The sequence below is a fragment of the Poeciliopsis prolifica genome, unplaced genomic scaffold (genome assembly GCF_027474105.1).
Source record: "Poeciliopsis prolifica strain line A6 unplaced genomic scaffold, Auburn_PproV2 SCAFFOLD024, whole genome shotgun sequence".
Lineage (NCBI taxonomy): Eukaryota > Metazoa > Chordata > Actinopteri > Cyprinodontiformes > Poeciliidae > Poeciliopsis > Poeciliopsis prolifica.
This window is the reverse complement of record NW_026562399.1, coordinates 1,984,722-1,999,493: the sequence shown is the minus strand read 5'-3', so window position 1 is coordinate 1,999,493 and position 14,772 is coordinate 1,984,722. Positions and strand designations below refer to the sequence as shown.

At 41.0% G+C, this 14,772-nt stretch overlaps 1 protein-coding gene across 1 annotated transcript in view; it reads left to right on the top strand.

Annotated features, from left to right (window-relative positions):
- klf8 (Kruppel-like factor 8) overlaps positions 1-14,772 on the top strand; it is a 66,968-nt gene that overhangs the window by 43,724 nt on the left and 8,472 nt on the right. Inside the window, exons 3-6 of the mRNA XM_055046598.1 lie at positions 5,614-5,862; positions 5,939-6,173; positions 11,108-11,216; positions 14,002-14,141. Coding sequence (XP_054902573.1) covers positions 5,614-5,862; positions 5,939-6,173; positions 11,108-11,216; positions 14,002-14,141 — 733 coding nt within the window. The remainder of the gene's footprint in view (positions 1-5,613; positions 5,863-5,938; positions 6,174-11,107; positions 11,217-14,001; positions 14,142-14,772) is intronic.

The following is a 14,772-nucleotide window of genomic DNA, read 5'->3' as shown; positions in this document are numbered from 1 at the left end:
TCCATAAAACCAGGATTATAGTTTTATTGTTTCCATATTTGCCTATTAACTGAAGGAGAACAATAGCTACCAGTGGTGATCCAACAGAAACAGTCTGTTTCCTCTGGTTAAATGGAGGACTGGTCTGTGCCTGCTCTTCCTCTAATGAAGTGCTGAAAGATTTACCATGCACCATGATTGAATCAAGATATTTTAATCATCAAAGGGATGAATACAGAGCAGGAGACGGGTGAAAGTGCTTGTTGCAGTGTTGCTTTTGGTTTTATCAGAGTGAAAAGACGAGTTCCTGCTTCTCCAGCTGTGCAGAAGCTACATGTTTGCTTTTTGAACTCAGATTGTTGTGGCTCTGGAACTGCTCTGCTGTCTGTTGCTGTGTGTGGATGTAACACATCTCCCAGAACTCGTCTTTCCTGTAAGTCGTTACCTCGGAACAAGGAAGAAGGAGAACGGGAATATTTTTTGCACTTTTAGAAGAGGGTATGCTCTGACTGTGAGTTATAACTTGGAAAAACCCTCTGGTGACACTTTAACTGTCACTGAGGTGTGAAATATGCAGTGGAGTGACGAGTGATGAGTGAGGCCTCACTGTTGACCTCTTCACCGTCGCAGTGTGGCAGGCTTGTTCCAACAATTCAGGAACAGTTTTTACACAATGTTAATTATATACAGTTATGCTGATGTTAAAAATGACAGCAAAAGTTCAGCATTTTGCTGCCTTTTGAGTAGATTGTTCTATTGAAACATTTTCACCCAGCCCTGTTTACTGGTTAGTTTGACGGTTAGTCCGATTCATTTGGGCAGATGTGAATGCGTAACGGAGTTCTGATGTAGACCGCTCCCACTCCATTTTTGTTTACATTTCCTGAAAAGAAGAAATTTGCATTCAGTGTCTTCTTCAGGGATTTTTGTGTCAGTTTCTTCAGTAGTTCTTGGTGCAACGCCACCACAGGTGAGGAGGGCAGCAGGTTTTTCAAAGGGTTTAGTTTGTTTGACACAGTGCAGCGAACCGCAGCAGCTGAAAATATAACAAATGTTGCAACCTTGGTTTCCAGTCAAACAGAGTCTACCAGACTATGTTAATTGTCTAAAAATTCATTCGTTGGCAGCAAGCTTTTCCTACACACTGCCAGAGTTTTCCTGTCAAATCACTCCAGACCGAAGCAAGCCTCCATTTTTGGTGTGTAGTGAGCAACAGGAAAAAGTCTGGCCTGATGCTGGGATCAGTCTGGAAACAGGTGGATCCAGCAGGGCAGGAAATGAGAGCACAATGCTCTCACCTAAACACTGGTTAGAGCTAATTGGTGTTGGAGTGGATGGAGCTACATCTGTGTGAATGCTGTCAGCTGTCGTTTCTTTTCCCTCCATCTTCATGTCTGTATTGTGCTGTCCATCTCTGCCCTCATGATCAAACGTAAAAGCAGCAGAAAAACCAGCGCACCTTCAAATGGTTTTTCTGGATTTTCTCCTTAATGCCTCCATTTGGAGGTTTTTCAGTAGAATATTGGAATCTCACTGGTGAGGAGGAAGTCTTTGTTTACCTGCTAGACACGATCTCAGAAAAGTGGGCGACAGCCAGATGGACAGATGGATAAAGTGATTGACGGATGGATGGACGCTGACACTTGACCCGGCCTGTTTGGGTGGATGGATGTATTTCTGAATGTGTCTCTGCTGGACCATCATCTTGACTCCATGTCGTCTAACAAAGATCACAACAGCAGCAGCATCAGAATAAATAATCAAGCTGCCTTTATCAGGTTTGTGGGAATCATTCTGTGCTCAGTTGGTTCAATAATTATTTAATTATTTATTTAAATAATTATTTACCCAAGTGCTCCAGAATTACATAATCATGTGTTCATTTGTTACCTTGAAATGACACTTAAAAATCCCACATCCCAGTAAACTGCACGAACCGTTCACCATCTGTTAGTTGACCTCCTCTAACCTGGCCAGTTTCTCTCTGTTAAATGCTTACAGTCACATCACTAAAACCAAACACACACACACACGCACACACACCTTCACACACACACACACACATGGTTAAAACGTCATTTAAAGCCACTGCCAGCTCTGAATACCTCCTCCTTGTTCACATGCATTAAACGCAGTCATACGTCTTCCATGTGTCAGCCGTCCTCTGTGGGCTCAGCTGACAGCTGAGCTTTATTGCCCCCCCGTAAATCACTCATTACTGGTATCAAAGGTGCGGCCCCAAGTACAAGATGATTAAAGTCCTGCGGACACCGAGGCAGTGCGTTCCTCCGCCGCCGCAGTCACAGCTGCCGGCCGCATCAGACAGAGTTAGGGATCGCATGAATTAATTGCAAGATGAGGACCGGGTGACCCATTTTACGGCAGAGCTGTTGAACTGAGGAATGCAGGCGGATGGAGAGGAGGAACACGTCACGCTCAGTCAAGGGTTTCAGCTCAGAGCACCCCGATGTGGGAAGTTTATTCTGACTTAAAACAAAGTTCATTTGATGCGAGTCTCTTTGACTTTGGAAAATTCTTAGCAAAAGTTGAATTTGTTCATTTCTGTTTAAAGACTGTCTGGTGGAATTTCATTTATTTCGTACTTATCGACCTCTCACCATCGCACAGTTTGCTGGACAATAAATTGTCCCAGAAGTTATTACAGTAAACAATGATATTCAAGTGATCTAATGACAATGGCAAGAACACATTCTCAAACATTAACATACTTTAAATCCTAAAGAACAGTTAACACTGGAACTGGAAAACATTTGTAATATCCAAAATAAATAAAACAATAAATATAATGAATTATGAAGTCTCTGTACACAAACTTGTTCAAAACACCAGAATGAAGACTTTTGTCATCTAGTTATTGGTAGAAATTTATCATGCAATTAATTTATTTATCGCTTACTGCGACATACTTTGTAGCTTATCAATGCGCTGAGAGAAGAACACACAGTAACTATCGGATTGTGAAAAAGTTCAAGTAGTTTAAATATTTTCTCAAGGCGATGTCATTTATTTGAATTGCACAAACTCAGTTAATATCTCCACACATGATTCTCGTGAACTAACCCGTGTAAAAGCTACAAGATCCTTTTTTCCCCCAAATTTTTATCTCATCTTGAGTCCAGAAAAGATCCTCTGCTCTTTGTTAGAGACGGATCCTTTCGGAGTCTTTGTTTGAGGATTTCTGCTCAGAATCGTCTGAGCATCCGTGAGGAAAGGGGGAAAACGGGAAAAAAAGTACACGAGTGAGTGAGTGGGTTGAAAGGAAAGCTGGCGTGGGGATGAGAGGGTGAGGCACTGAGGGTGTGGTTGGTGTAAAGAGTGAGGGATGCTGAGGAGGGAGAGGCGGAGGTGTGGGAGAGAAAGGTGTCAGAGGTGTGGTCCTGAAAGAGAGAGAGTGAAGAGGGGGGTGAGATGGAGGAATGAAGGATGGAAAGGTGAACGGGCTGGGAGGGAAAGGGAAGGGAGTTGGTGGTGGGTGGAACGAGCGGAAAACATGGAGTCAGCTGATGGCTCTCAGTTTCCATGGAAACGGCAGGGCCTTTCCCACCCACTCCGTCTTCCTCCCTTCCTTCCTTTCTGTCTTTCTTTCTTTCTTTCTCTTGTTTCGTTCTCTCTTCCCTGCCTCGCTCACTTCTTTCACACTTGATTTTCTTTTCAGGATTTTGTTTCCGTTCTTCTTCCCTTTGACCGTCTCACTATAATCGCGTTATAATCGCTTTCCTTTTTCTTTGGCTTATGATCATCCTTTCCTTATTTTCTTCTTTTTCTCTATTCTGTTCAGGAGACCTTTGCCAAGTTTTGAACAATTTTAGATTTTGAATTCACTTCAGATACACCTGTCAGCCTGTCTTTCCTTTCTTTTCGTCTTTTACTTCTATTTTTCTCATCCTCTTGTCTTTTGAGCTCCTCTGTCTTTCCTCTCTGTTCCTTTTTGTTCTCTCCTCCTCAGTTCATCCGCAGAGAAAACAGATAATATATCCAACACAAAGAGCAGGTCATTAGCACTTTTAAATCTCCATTCACAAATTTAGCTTTGGAGCTGGAAGAGAAGACAGACTCATCCCTTTAAAAGAATTTAATCTGTAACAATTTCAACCAAACATGCAGAACAAATAGTTTCCTTATTACACTCTAGTTATTTGCATAGACATCCAGGTGGTTAGCTGATGTTTACGTGTTTGTTAATCCGTTCACCTTTATAAGCCCAGCTTCCAGCTGAATGCATGACCTGATAAAAGGGTGTAGCAGAGCCTCCACCCTCTCCTCCTCGCCCAGAGCCAAACTATGCTCAGCTCAACTGGATGGAGGCCAATTCCTGGACTGGAGGCTCACTGCTGTTCCCTCTTCCACTTCTCCTCTCTCTCTCCCTCTCTCTCTCTCTTTCAGCCTGTACCAGTCTCTCTCCATACCCATGGAGCCTTCTGTCTCTGTCCGTCTCACTTTCTCATCCACCTCCCCCTCTTCCCAGCGTTCCACACAGCAGCCATTGTTCGCTGTACTTTGGGGCTGGATGGCAGCTGAGCCCTGGGTGGTTGGAGAGGAGAATCGCCGCTCCATTCCTCTAAGGAGGCTCAGAGAACGAGGGCTTATTGAATCCCCAACGCCGGCATTCCCGCTTCCACTGCTTGGAAAAAAGACTGAATATTAAATGGCGCATGTTTATGAAGGCATATCGCTTTTTCTGATGGCAAAATTTCTGCACAATTTTCCAGTTTAAATAGTCTGCCTCACTAAAATTCACTTTATTATGAATCTTATTCTTATATGCAATGAAATAATTCAAAACAAGAAACTTTTCATCAAAATAATTATTGGATATTGATAAAAAGTACAAGTTCTCCTGTCAGATTTTTCAGGGGGAAATGTCTTGCTATAAGTGAAGTAATCTGCCAGTGGACATAGTCTGCTGTTGTAAAAACCTTCCAGGCCTCCCAGGTCTTCTGGTTCTGGTTCTGGTTCTGGTCTGCTCCGCATCCCCAGAACCAGACCCAGACATTGAAAATCAGCATTCAGCTTCTATGCATCACAAATCTGGAACAAACGTTTCAGAAAACTGCTGAAACAGTGAGTTCTTGAACTCAAGACTAAAAACAAAATTGTGTAATGTTGGTTTTAATTAATAATTGGAAAATATATACATCCTAGTCTGGAGTATAAATGTAGTAGTTTTATTTTGCCACTGAACTGTTTGTTTTGTTTATTTGTTCAATGTGTTATGTTTTTATCACATAAAGCACCTTGAAACTTGATTTGCCTCTTTCTGTTAAGATTACTTAATGAGGTAAAAGACCTTTTTATCAAGACAGAACGACACTGATTAACAAACTTACGTTTTGTAAATGCCTACCATATGAAACATGATTATTTGAACGAGGCTTTAATTTCTCAGCATTTCTGGTTTTAAAACAAAGAAAAACATAAACCTTTTACAGTATGTGAAAGGCCACATTTTCTTGGGAAAAAAGCTATAAAGTCATTATTGTATTGATTTGTTGTGATTCACATTAGTAATATAATCTATTATTTAATGCTGTATGACATATGATATGTGTAATGTGTAAACAGCTTGTTGTTTGAGTCTAACGTAGCTCTTTCCCTCCTTTTTTTCCCCGACAGGCGGATGTAGGTGATGACTGCTCCCAACCGACAGACCTGAAGATGAAGTCAGAGGTCAAGGCGGAGCCGTCTTCGCCTCACTCCAGTCCCGCTGAGGACCAGACCGAACCCGTCGACCTGTCGCTCAACAAGCCTCGCTCTGCTTCCACAACGAGCTCCACAGTCAACCCGGCGCCCAGCAGCGCCACCTCCCAGCCCGGCCTGTCAGCCACACCCGTTCCCTCCACGGTACAATCCATAGGCTCCATGGTAAGCACAAACTCCTCCGTTGATTCATAATAAGACACACAGCAAGATTTCTGACTCCGTCATGTTCTCCGGCCAGGTCCTCTCTCCAGGTTCTATCCTAGCAACACAAGGAGCCGGAGGACAGCAGATTCTCCACGTCATCCATACAATCCCTTCGGTCAGCATGCCGAGTAAGGTGGGCCAACTGCAGACCATCCCTGTGGTGGTGCAGTCACTTCCTGTAGTTTACACCACCATGCCCACAGACGGCGTCGCAACGGCAGCCATCACAGTGCCACTGATAGGCAGCGACGGGCGCTCAGAAGGATCAGGTGAGCAGGTTGTTGTGCTTTTAGAGACTCTACCCAAACCTCAAAGTTTTAATTAACCTTGATCTTAAAGTTGGGTTAAACCACAAAAATGTGTGAAGATAAATTCATTGCAGTGTCCTGGTTTGTAGCAATAGCTGAGATGTTTTGACTTCATCTCACTCTTCTAAGGCTGTATAAAACATTGTTAGCAGCTGTAGATAAAACACTGTTTTAGGATGTTTTCACACCTGATTGACTTAATTTGATTGCCTCTTTCTACTGTATGAAGCATATAGAGACAGTTCTTCACCCTGCATTACCTGTCCTGAAAGCTGGAGTTAAGATCTTTGTTTGTAACAGATGAATGATAGTTTTTGGAAAACCTTTTGGATATTATGTTGTCAAATCTTTTGTTGCCTGAAATTCAAGACATAACCACTTTCAAAAGAGTCAGATTGTAATGATGTAATGTGTGCACACTGCTGATGTGCCGCTAATCTCATCAGAGTGGAGTGAGGATGAGGTTGAAGGAAGAGTCGCCCATCCTTGGGTAAACTCTGGGCGACGACCTGCCTTCACCTCTTTGACCAACTTTTTAAAGTCCCTGTTTGCTTCACCTTGGTTTCTAATTCAAACCAGCATGGCCTCGACTCAGGAATGTAAACGACGGAGGCAGTAACTCTGGAAAATTTCCACAAGTCTCTGCGGCGCTGTGACCGGCCTGAAGATGCTCTCAGACTGTTTGTCCTCAGCAGCCTGTGACGTTCAGTACATGCCAGGAGCTGCAGCGTTCCGATTTATAATCCTTTTTCCTTCTTCCTATTTTTTTTACTTCCATGTCTCAAACAAGCCCTCTTACTTCCTCCCAGTTCCCAGCAGCGACTTTTAAAAATGTCAGGTCAGAATTTCTCAAGCGGTTAAAACAGTTTTTCACTTGTGACAAAAGTAGAGCTTCTGTTTGAAACTTTACTGTTTATATGGGAAGCCAATCTTGTTAATACAAAACCATTCATACAAACGTAAAGCTGTAACTATTGATTGTTTTAGTAATCAATTATTATAATTCTGATGATTAATTAATTCATCTGCTAAAAAATATCTTCCTTTTCTAAGCCAAATCACTGGAAATATTTAAGAGTGAAGAGAATCAGGATTAACTGAAACATTGTATTTAATGAGCCATTTTAAGCCAAAGTGAACTTATCGGCTTATTTATGTTGTCATTTTCCTATTAGACTTGTGAAACGTAAAAACTCATAGTTACTCAAAGGAAAAAAAAACTGTACAACTTTATTATATCTTTTGCCTTTGGAGATTGCCATTTTTCATCTGAGCAGTGCATGCCGTGATGATGAGGTGGGCATGTTTTGGAAGACTAGACTCTATAAACTTCTATACACCTGATATCTGTTGAAATGAATGAACGTCATCAGCTTGATCTACTACTATATTAGCTAGATCTAATATCAGTAGAAGCTAACACCAGTAGCAGGAGCTAACATGGTTAGTGGAAACTAAAACAAAACCAAAACAAACTAACTTAACTCAATGCTTAAAGAGGCAATAAAGCATCTTGAACCCTTTGCAACTTACCATTTTAATATATTCAACAAATGTTTTCATCCTTTCTGAGTTAGAAATTGGAGCTCTTGAAATCATACAGTCTCTTTTCCGGCTGACGTTTCCAAACACCAGCTTTTTCAGCCAACTCTCTCATCTTCAACCATTTGATTCTCCTCATCTTCATTTCCCCTTGTCATTTTTGCTTTGCATTCTATTTCAATGCACTCTGGTTCAAATTGAAAGTGCTAAAGGTTAGTCATTGAACAGAAATGACAGACCTAGCACTGTAGCACTTAGGATATGCCATCTACTAGGGATGGATGGCAGCATAGACACCCGTTTACATCCGTGGGGTAGTATTTTATTTAATTTTATAAATTGTATATATTGTATTCACGCCTATTGTTATAACTAATCAGATTACTTAAAGACTTCATTCTTAGAGATTAGATCAGATTAGCAGCCTGAAAACCTGATAATGCTCTACAAGAGCACCTTTCCAGATACCTGTGGAATTATTCCAAAATACAGGTTTTGCTGTAAGGACGACACAAGTTACATTTTTGATGATTTCCCCTGATTCTCCATGTCATTGAATGTCTACATTTAGATAGATTTTAAGAATTTGAAAGGCCCCTGCTTAATTTTTTCTTCCAGTGTTGGTGTGGTTCATCAGGCCAGGTGGATTCTGTGTCACATATTTTGATTTCTGTCCACATTTTTTGGAAGCACTGGAAGTAAAATGTGCAGCGCACAGATAACACTTTTTGACGTTTTGTTCAGCCTTGTGTGGCTGCACAGCGAGCAAACTGCAGGCAGATGACGCTTCGTGCGCCGCGGTGGTGTGTGGGAGGCAAACGAGATTTAAAGTCGGTTGGAAAGGCGCAGAGAGAAAGCGGGCTCCACGACTCTATGAGTTGGGAGGGTCCGGCAGGAAGGATGTGAAGGAGAGGGGAGCGGCTCTGGGGGCTGGACGGGAGACAAGATGGGTTGTTTCTTTCTCTGCCTTTGAAAAAGAAAAGCTGCAGCAACCAGAGGACTGGGGGGGAGCCTGATGGTCTCAAGAGACAAAAAGCAAGTCTTTTCTTGGTGTGTGTCATGCATATACTCCACCCAAATTCCTTGCATCACCCTCAGACCTCCCCACCCCTTACTGCTCTCTTCAGGCTGGTAGACTTTGAACTGTTGGGTCCCACATTCCTGCAGATAGCAGACGAGGGGGAGGTCACTTCTGTCTCCATTCACTGTATTATCAAATATAAAGTGACAATCTTATGGGAAAAAAGTGTTTACTTTCTTCATTCCTGCTTGATCTTTTCAAAAGTATTAAGACTGAATAAAACAAATAACTCAAAGCAAAGCAATGCAGAAACTGTTAAATACATCAGATAATGCTGCGCAACAAGGTCCATAAAAGTAAAAAACAACAACACCAGATTTCTAAAAAGTCATATAAGACAGCTACACGAAGGTATTGTGTGATGGCTAAGAAACCAGCCAACATTTACATATGGGCGCCAGATAGGATTGTCTCCGTGTTGCGTAATTGCAAAAATAATTATTTCAGGACAAATCTGGGCAGTAAATGGGACCTAAATGGGTACTAGATGTTTTATTTAATTTGAACTGATTGCGATTGGACAGAAACCTGCGAACAACGTGTCCAATTGTTTCTGATGATTGGGTGTTTTTAAGTCCTTGAAAGGAGTCTCACACAAAAAGCCTGACCCACAAACAAGATTGTCTCAGGAAATGGCAATATTATTATTACTAAGTATATTTTTTCAGTGTCAGTGTTCAAAAGTGAAACTTGGAAACTGAAAAAAAAAAAAAAAAAAAACACCATCATGATTGCCTACTCAATCATGATGAAGGCAGCTGTCCTGAAAGGTTTCTAGCAGACAATCACAGACATTTCTTTCAAGGTCAATAAGCCACCAAAGGATATTTCTAGTGGCTAAATACCAAGCTGTTTTTTTTTTTGTTCAGCCCTTTCACTAATGTTGAAAATTTTTAGCACAGTTAGCTTCCCCTAAAATAGATTTCCCAGACATATTCTAATGCACTGATTTACTTGGCTGTAACTTTATTTCAGCTGAATAAAATTCAACATCTTTTTCAACTGTTAAGATTTCTTCAACTCATTAAATGTTTCTATTCATGCTTTTATTTTGAAGTGTGTGAAGACTGTTTACACTCCCGCTCTTTTTCAAGAAACATAAAAGAAAGAAAATATGGATAATAGAGATCAAGACATAAATGTTAAAAAAGTGTCTAGAGGGATTATAAAACATGTAAATTATAAGATCAAATTAAATGCATAGTTTTAGCAGAACTAATGTTTATGATAATGCTTTAGCATTAACAGCACTAACATTTTAGTGCCCCATTAGATGTTCCTAAAGATGTTGGCTGGTTATAGACTTGTGTATGTGGATGTAAATGGAAAGCTGAGTGGAAGGAAAAAGTGTAAAAGAAAATGCACAACGCGGATAACTACAGTCATCTTGTGATGATGGGTTGTGGCTGGCTAACTGTACATTTGTTTGCCTAGGAAGCTAAATTTCAGATTTAAATATGAAATTATTTGCTCATACATGTTTGGTTTTGAACAATCAATACACTGTGGTTTCACAGAGCTTTAGCTGAAACAAGCTGACGAGCTGCAAGTCAGTTTATAGATCTGGCTCAGATCTCTAAATGTTTGCAGCCATGTTCTGTGGATTCTTCACCAGTTGGAGCCTCATACTCCTTTCTTATTTTCTTAAAAATCACCACAGACTTTAAAACCTAAGAAATGAGAGGTCATTATTTTCACATAGAAGAACCGATTCTGACATCATTTTCAATAATTTTCATCTCTGTGAATGCAGAGAAACTGAACAAGTCTCGCCACGCCTCTGGACTATCAGGAGATCACAGCTGAAAAACAAACAGCCTCCTGACTTCACGATAAACAGGCATCTGTGAGGAGTTTAGCAGTTTGCCAAGGCTCCAGGAAAGCCAGCACAGAGATTTATCTTTCACTCAATTACTAATTAGCTTCTGGGAGTAAAGAGGATGCTTCAGGAAGAGTTTCCTTTAGCTTGAATACGTTTGAAAATAAACTGTAAAATGTAGGGATAAAGATACAGTGAATTCCAATATGAGATTTCCATTAATGCTGCAGCTTAGCAGGCCACACCCTCTGATATGCACTCAGACTCAGACAGTCTTTGTCTTGCCAAGTTGCCTAAATCCTGACATTGTAATTCTCCAATTAACCCCCTGCTGTTCTACTCTCTGCTTTCCACCCATCCCCACCGTTTTTCCACCTTCCACTGTCTCCACGGTTCCATTCATCTGTTTAAACAACTGATTTATGTTTTCTATCGTCTTCTCCTCTCCTGCAGTTCGCATCAAGCCGGGCTCGACGTCTCCAGTGGAGTATCAGAGTGACAGCGACGCAGAGAGCGGTCACTCCGGATCGGCTTCCCTAAGCGCCCAGAGCATCGATGCAGGGTAAGAGTATCCATCCGTCCGTCCGTCCATCCGTCCACACATCCATTCGTCCATCCTTTCGTCCATCCATCCATCCGTCTGTCCATCCATCCATCCATCCATCGTTCATCCGTCCGTCCGTCCATCCATCCATCCATCGTTCATCCGTCTGTCCATCCATCCATCCATCCATCGTTCATCCGTCCGTCCGTCCATCCATCCATCCATCGTTCATCCGCCCGACCATCCATCATTCCTCAACAAATTTTCCTCAGTATCAGACATGGCAAATGAAACAACAGCACTCTGTATATCCTGTTAAATGTCAAAGTTCATTACAATTAATAGAAGACGGTAGAACTCTGTTTTTATTTTGTTTGAAAAGATTTGCAAAGTTGCATTTACATGAAACGAGAAACTTATGGAACAGTGTGCAGTTCCATTTCTGCTATATCACACCATAGCAGAAATGTCTGGTCATAATGTACAGCTCCTTGTTTGAAGAAACGCACACAAAGCACATCAGCAGAAACATGTCGGTCTGTCAAGCATGGTGGTGGAGGGGTCATGCTATGGGCCTACCTTAAGCTCTTCTGTTGACCATCATATACTGAGAAAAATGTCTGTGTTTAACCAGGATCTAGACCTCCCTCAGCCCCCACACATAAAAAACCCAAATTCTGGCTGATCTGTTAGCATGTGTTTGCAGCCACTGGAGTCGCTCCCTACTGGTTAGCTTTGCACTTACCATATTCGCAACATTAATGAGAAGTGGAAGTTTTCGAAACACTGTCTTTTTGCAAGTCATTCTCAAAATGATCTTTAAGCCCATTTTATTTTTTGCTTTTGTCTTGATTTTCAAGATAACCTGTTTAACAAACTTGATCGATTCTATCTGCTGAAATAAACACCAAATGGTCAAATGTAAGTTTTCCTGCACAGCTTAACCAACTAATGACTTTTTTCTCCCCCCAATTATCAGCGATGAAGCTAACCATTAAAACATGATTAACTGTGCAAGGTGCAGTATTTCTTTATAAGTTGCTGAAGCTGTTGATATGCCATTAATGCAACATCAGCTGACTAGAAGCCATACTACAAGCCAGCAGGGTCAGAAAGAGAATGCAATGTGCAGCAGGGTTTGTGAGAAATTCAGTCTTTGCGTGGGTCACCTCCTTCGCCTGCAGGCTCCTGACTAATTACATTACTGCAGCGAAGCCATGACTGGATGCTTATATAACCTTATATAACCCACCATACAGCTGAACACACTGGAGACACCCAGGCTGCAAGACAGGAAGAGAAAGTGTGCTGAAAGACTGGAGGTGCAGTCTGCATGCTTCATAAAAAGAAGTCTGAGATGTTGCAGAATCACTTCTCTCTCTCTCTCTCTCTCTCTCTCTCTCTCTCTCTCTCTCTTTGTGTGTGCGTGTGTGTGTGTGTGTTAGTGTCCAGTGGGTTCATTAGAAGATCAGCACAGAGTTTCTGCCACACCTGCATGGGCGTGGTGCTGTTACTTAACAGTATTTCCAGGGTGTGGACACTGATGGTTTGTTCAGTTCTGTAATCTACGTGTGTGCATGACGGAGAGACTGCCTTGTAAAAACTCAGCGCATTTGTGGGGTATTTTATATTTATAAGGAAGATTATTTGGACAGTTGTGCGTTTGTGTGTCTGTGTGAGAGGAAAAAAAAAAGAGATTGCTTGTGTGACTGTGTGTTGCTGGGCAGGGCTGTCCCAGAACCGGGGTGTAAACAAGGGTTACGTAATGCAGTTTGCTGTCACACCTCTTTGTAAAATGGACTAGGAGATCATTGATTTTTTTTTTTTTTTTTTTGTTTCTCAATACCATTCATTACCCCCACCCCCCAAAAATACAAAATCTTCTGAGACATTTAAATTACTGAAAGCTTTATAAATCAGATACTTAAGCAGAAAAGAGAAAAGTAGATCAGAGTGAAATTAAGAAGAGATAGTTCCCGTTTCAGCGCCAGTCAGAAAAGAATAAATGGAATGATCTGAATACATGACAAAGACAGAAAGGTTAATGGTAAAATACAGTTGGTTGTCTTGAGAAGCTGTTGGAGAGTGAATGTGTGACACCACCTGCTGGGTAAGGATGAAACTACAATGTTATTCATATTCACAGAACTGATGCCAACTTGGATTTTAGAAAAACGACAACAAGAATCTTTTCCCTCTTAACTAGTAAAATCAGCGTTTTTGGAGAAAACTCAAAGGGAATTCTCTAAGCTACACCGATGAGCTCAACTGAACTTCAAGGGTAATGTAATGCAGTTTGCCGTCACACCTCTTTGTAAAATGGACTTGGAGATCCATTTAAATATTCAAAGAAAAGCCTTCACAGAGACGTAGAATTTACTGAACAATCAAAGCTTGAGCTGAAGCCTCCCGAACTTTATTTGAGACAAAAACTTTCTTGGCAATAATCATTTTTGTTCCCAATCAATATCTGAATAAAGATTGTTCAAGAAAAAAGATTGAAGCAGGTTTGCAAATAGTATTCCTCTGGATTATTTCTCTAATATGTTTATTTCCAGTTTTAATACTCAGGAACGGGTCTGACTTGCCAATAAATAACTCTGGAAACCTGGGATATTGGATATGGGCTCCCTGAGGTTGATATGAGATTTCAAACCTGCTGGAATAGCTTCCATAAACCAGGACTGCTGTAATACATTGATATGAATTTTTGTTTTAAAAAGACGAAATAATAATAAAAAAAATTGTATTGTATTTTCACTGTCCAGCATCACTAAGTCCTACTTGCATCTTTCTGTCCCAGGTCAGTTATAGATTTGGAACCTGTCGATCCCGATACACTAGACCTAAAGAGGCGGCGGATCCACATGTGTGACTATGAAGGCTGTAAAAAAGTTTATACCAAGAGCTCTCACCTCAAAGCCCACAGGAGGATACACACAGGTAAAAGGAAAGCAACCAGCTCACATGTCACCAAAAACATCCGTCCTTCTAAACAAAAACATCCAAAAACAACATTTTTGCCTTTGACAGTAATGGCATTCTGTTTGCCTGAAGTTTGAATTGTTTTTCTTTTTGCATGTTCGCTCTCAATAATAATTAAACGCGACCGCAATCAGACTTCTGTGTGAACGATTTAAAGCAAGTGAGTAACTGAAGAAGGGCTTGAGCTACTTTGACTGGATTTATCTGAAGAAATAAAAATCAAATGTTAAACTTAAATATTTTCATATGTTACTCATTGAAATACTCCTGGAAATGCAAAAAGTAAACATATTTGTATGCTTAACCACATATCCACAAAATTGCTGCATTTTGTTTTTTGTTTGTAGTGATTTCTTCTTTTTCCATCCAACAAATACCGCTTATTAGACAAAAATTGTGGTAGCCTTTAAGTTGAGAACACAGTTGTGTGCACGTTAAAAGACATACTTTGCATGAGAAAAACTAAAAATGCTGCATCTCTTTTGCCCCCCCTGGATTTCCATACATGAGGAGCACAGGAGCCAGGATTTATCAGATTTGTGACAGAATGTGTCGAGTTTGTGTGATTTAAACGCACACACCATTAATT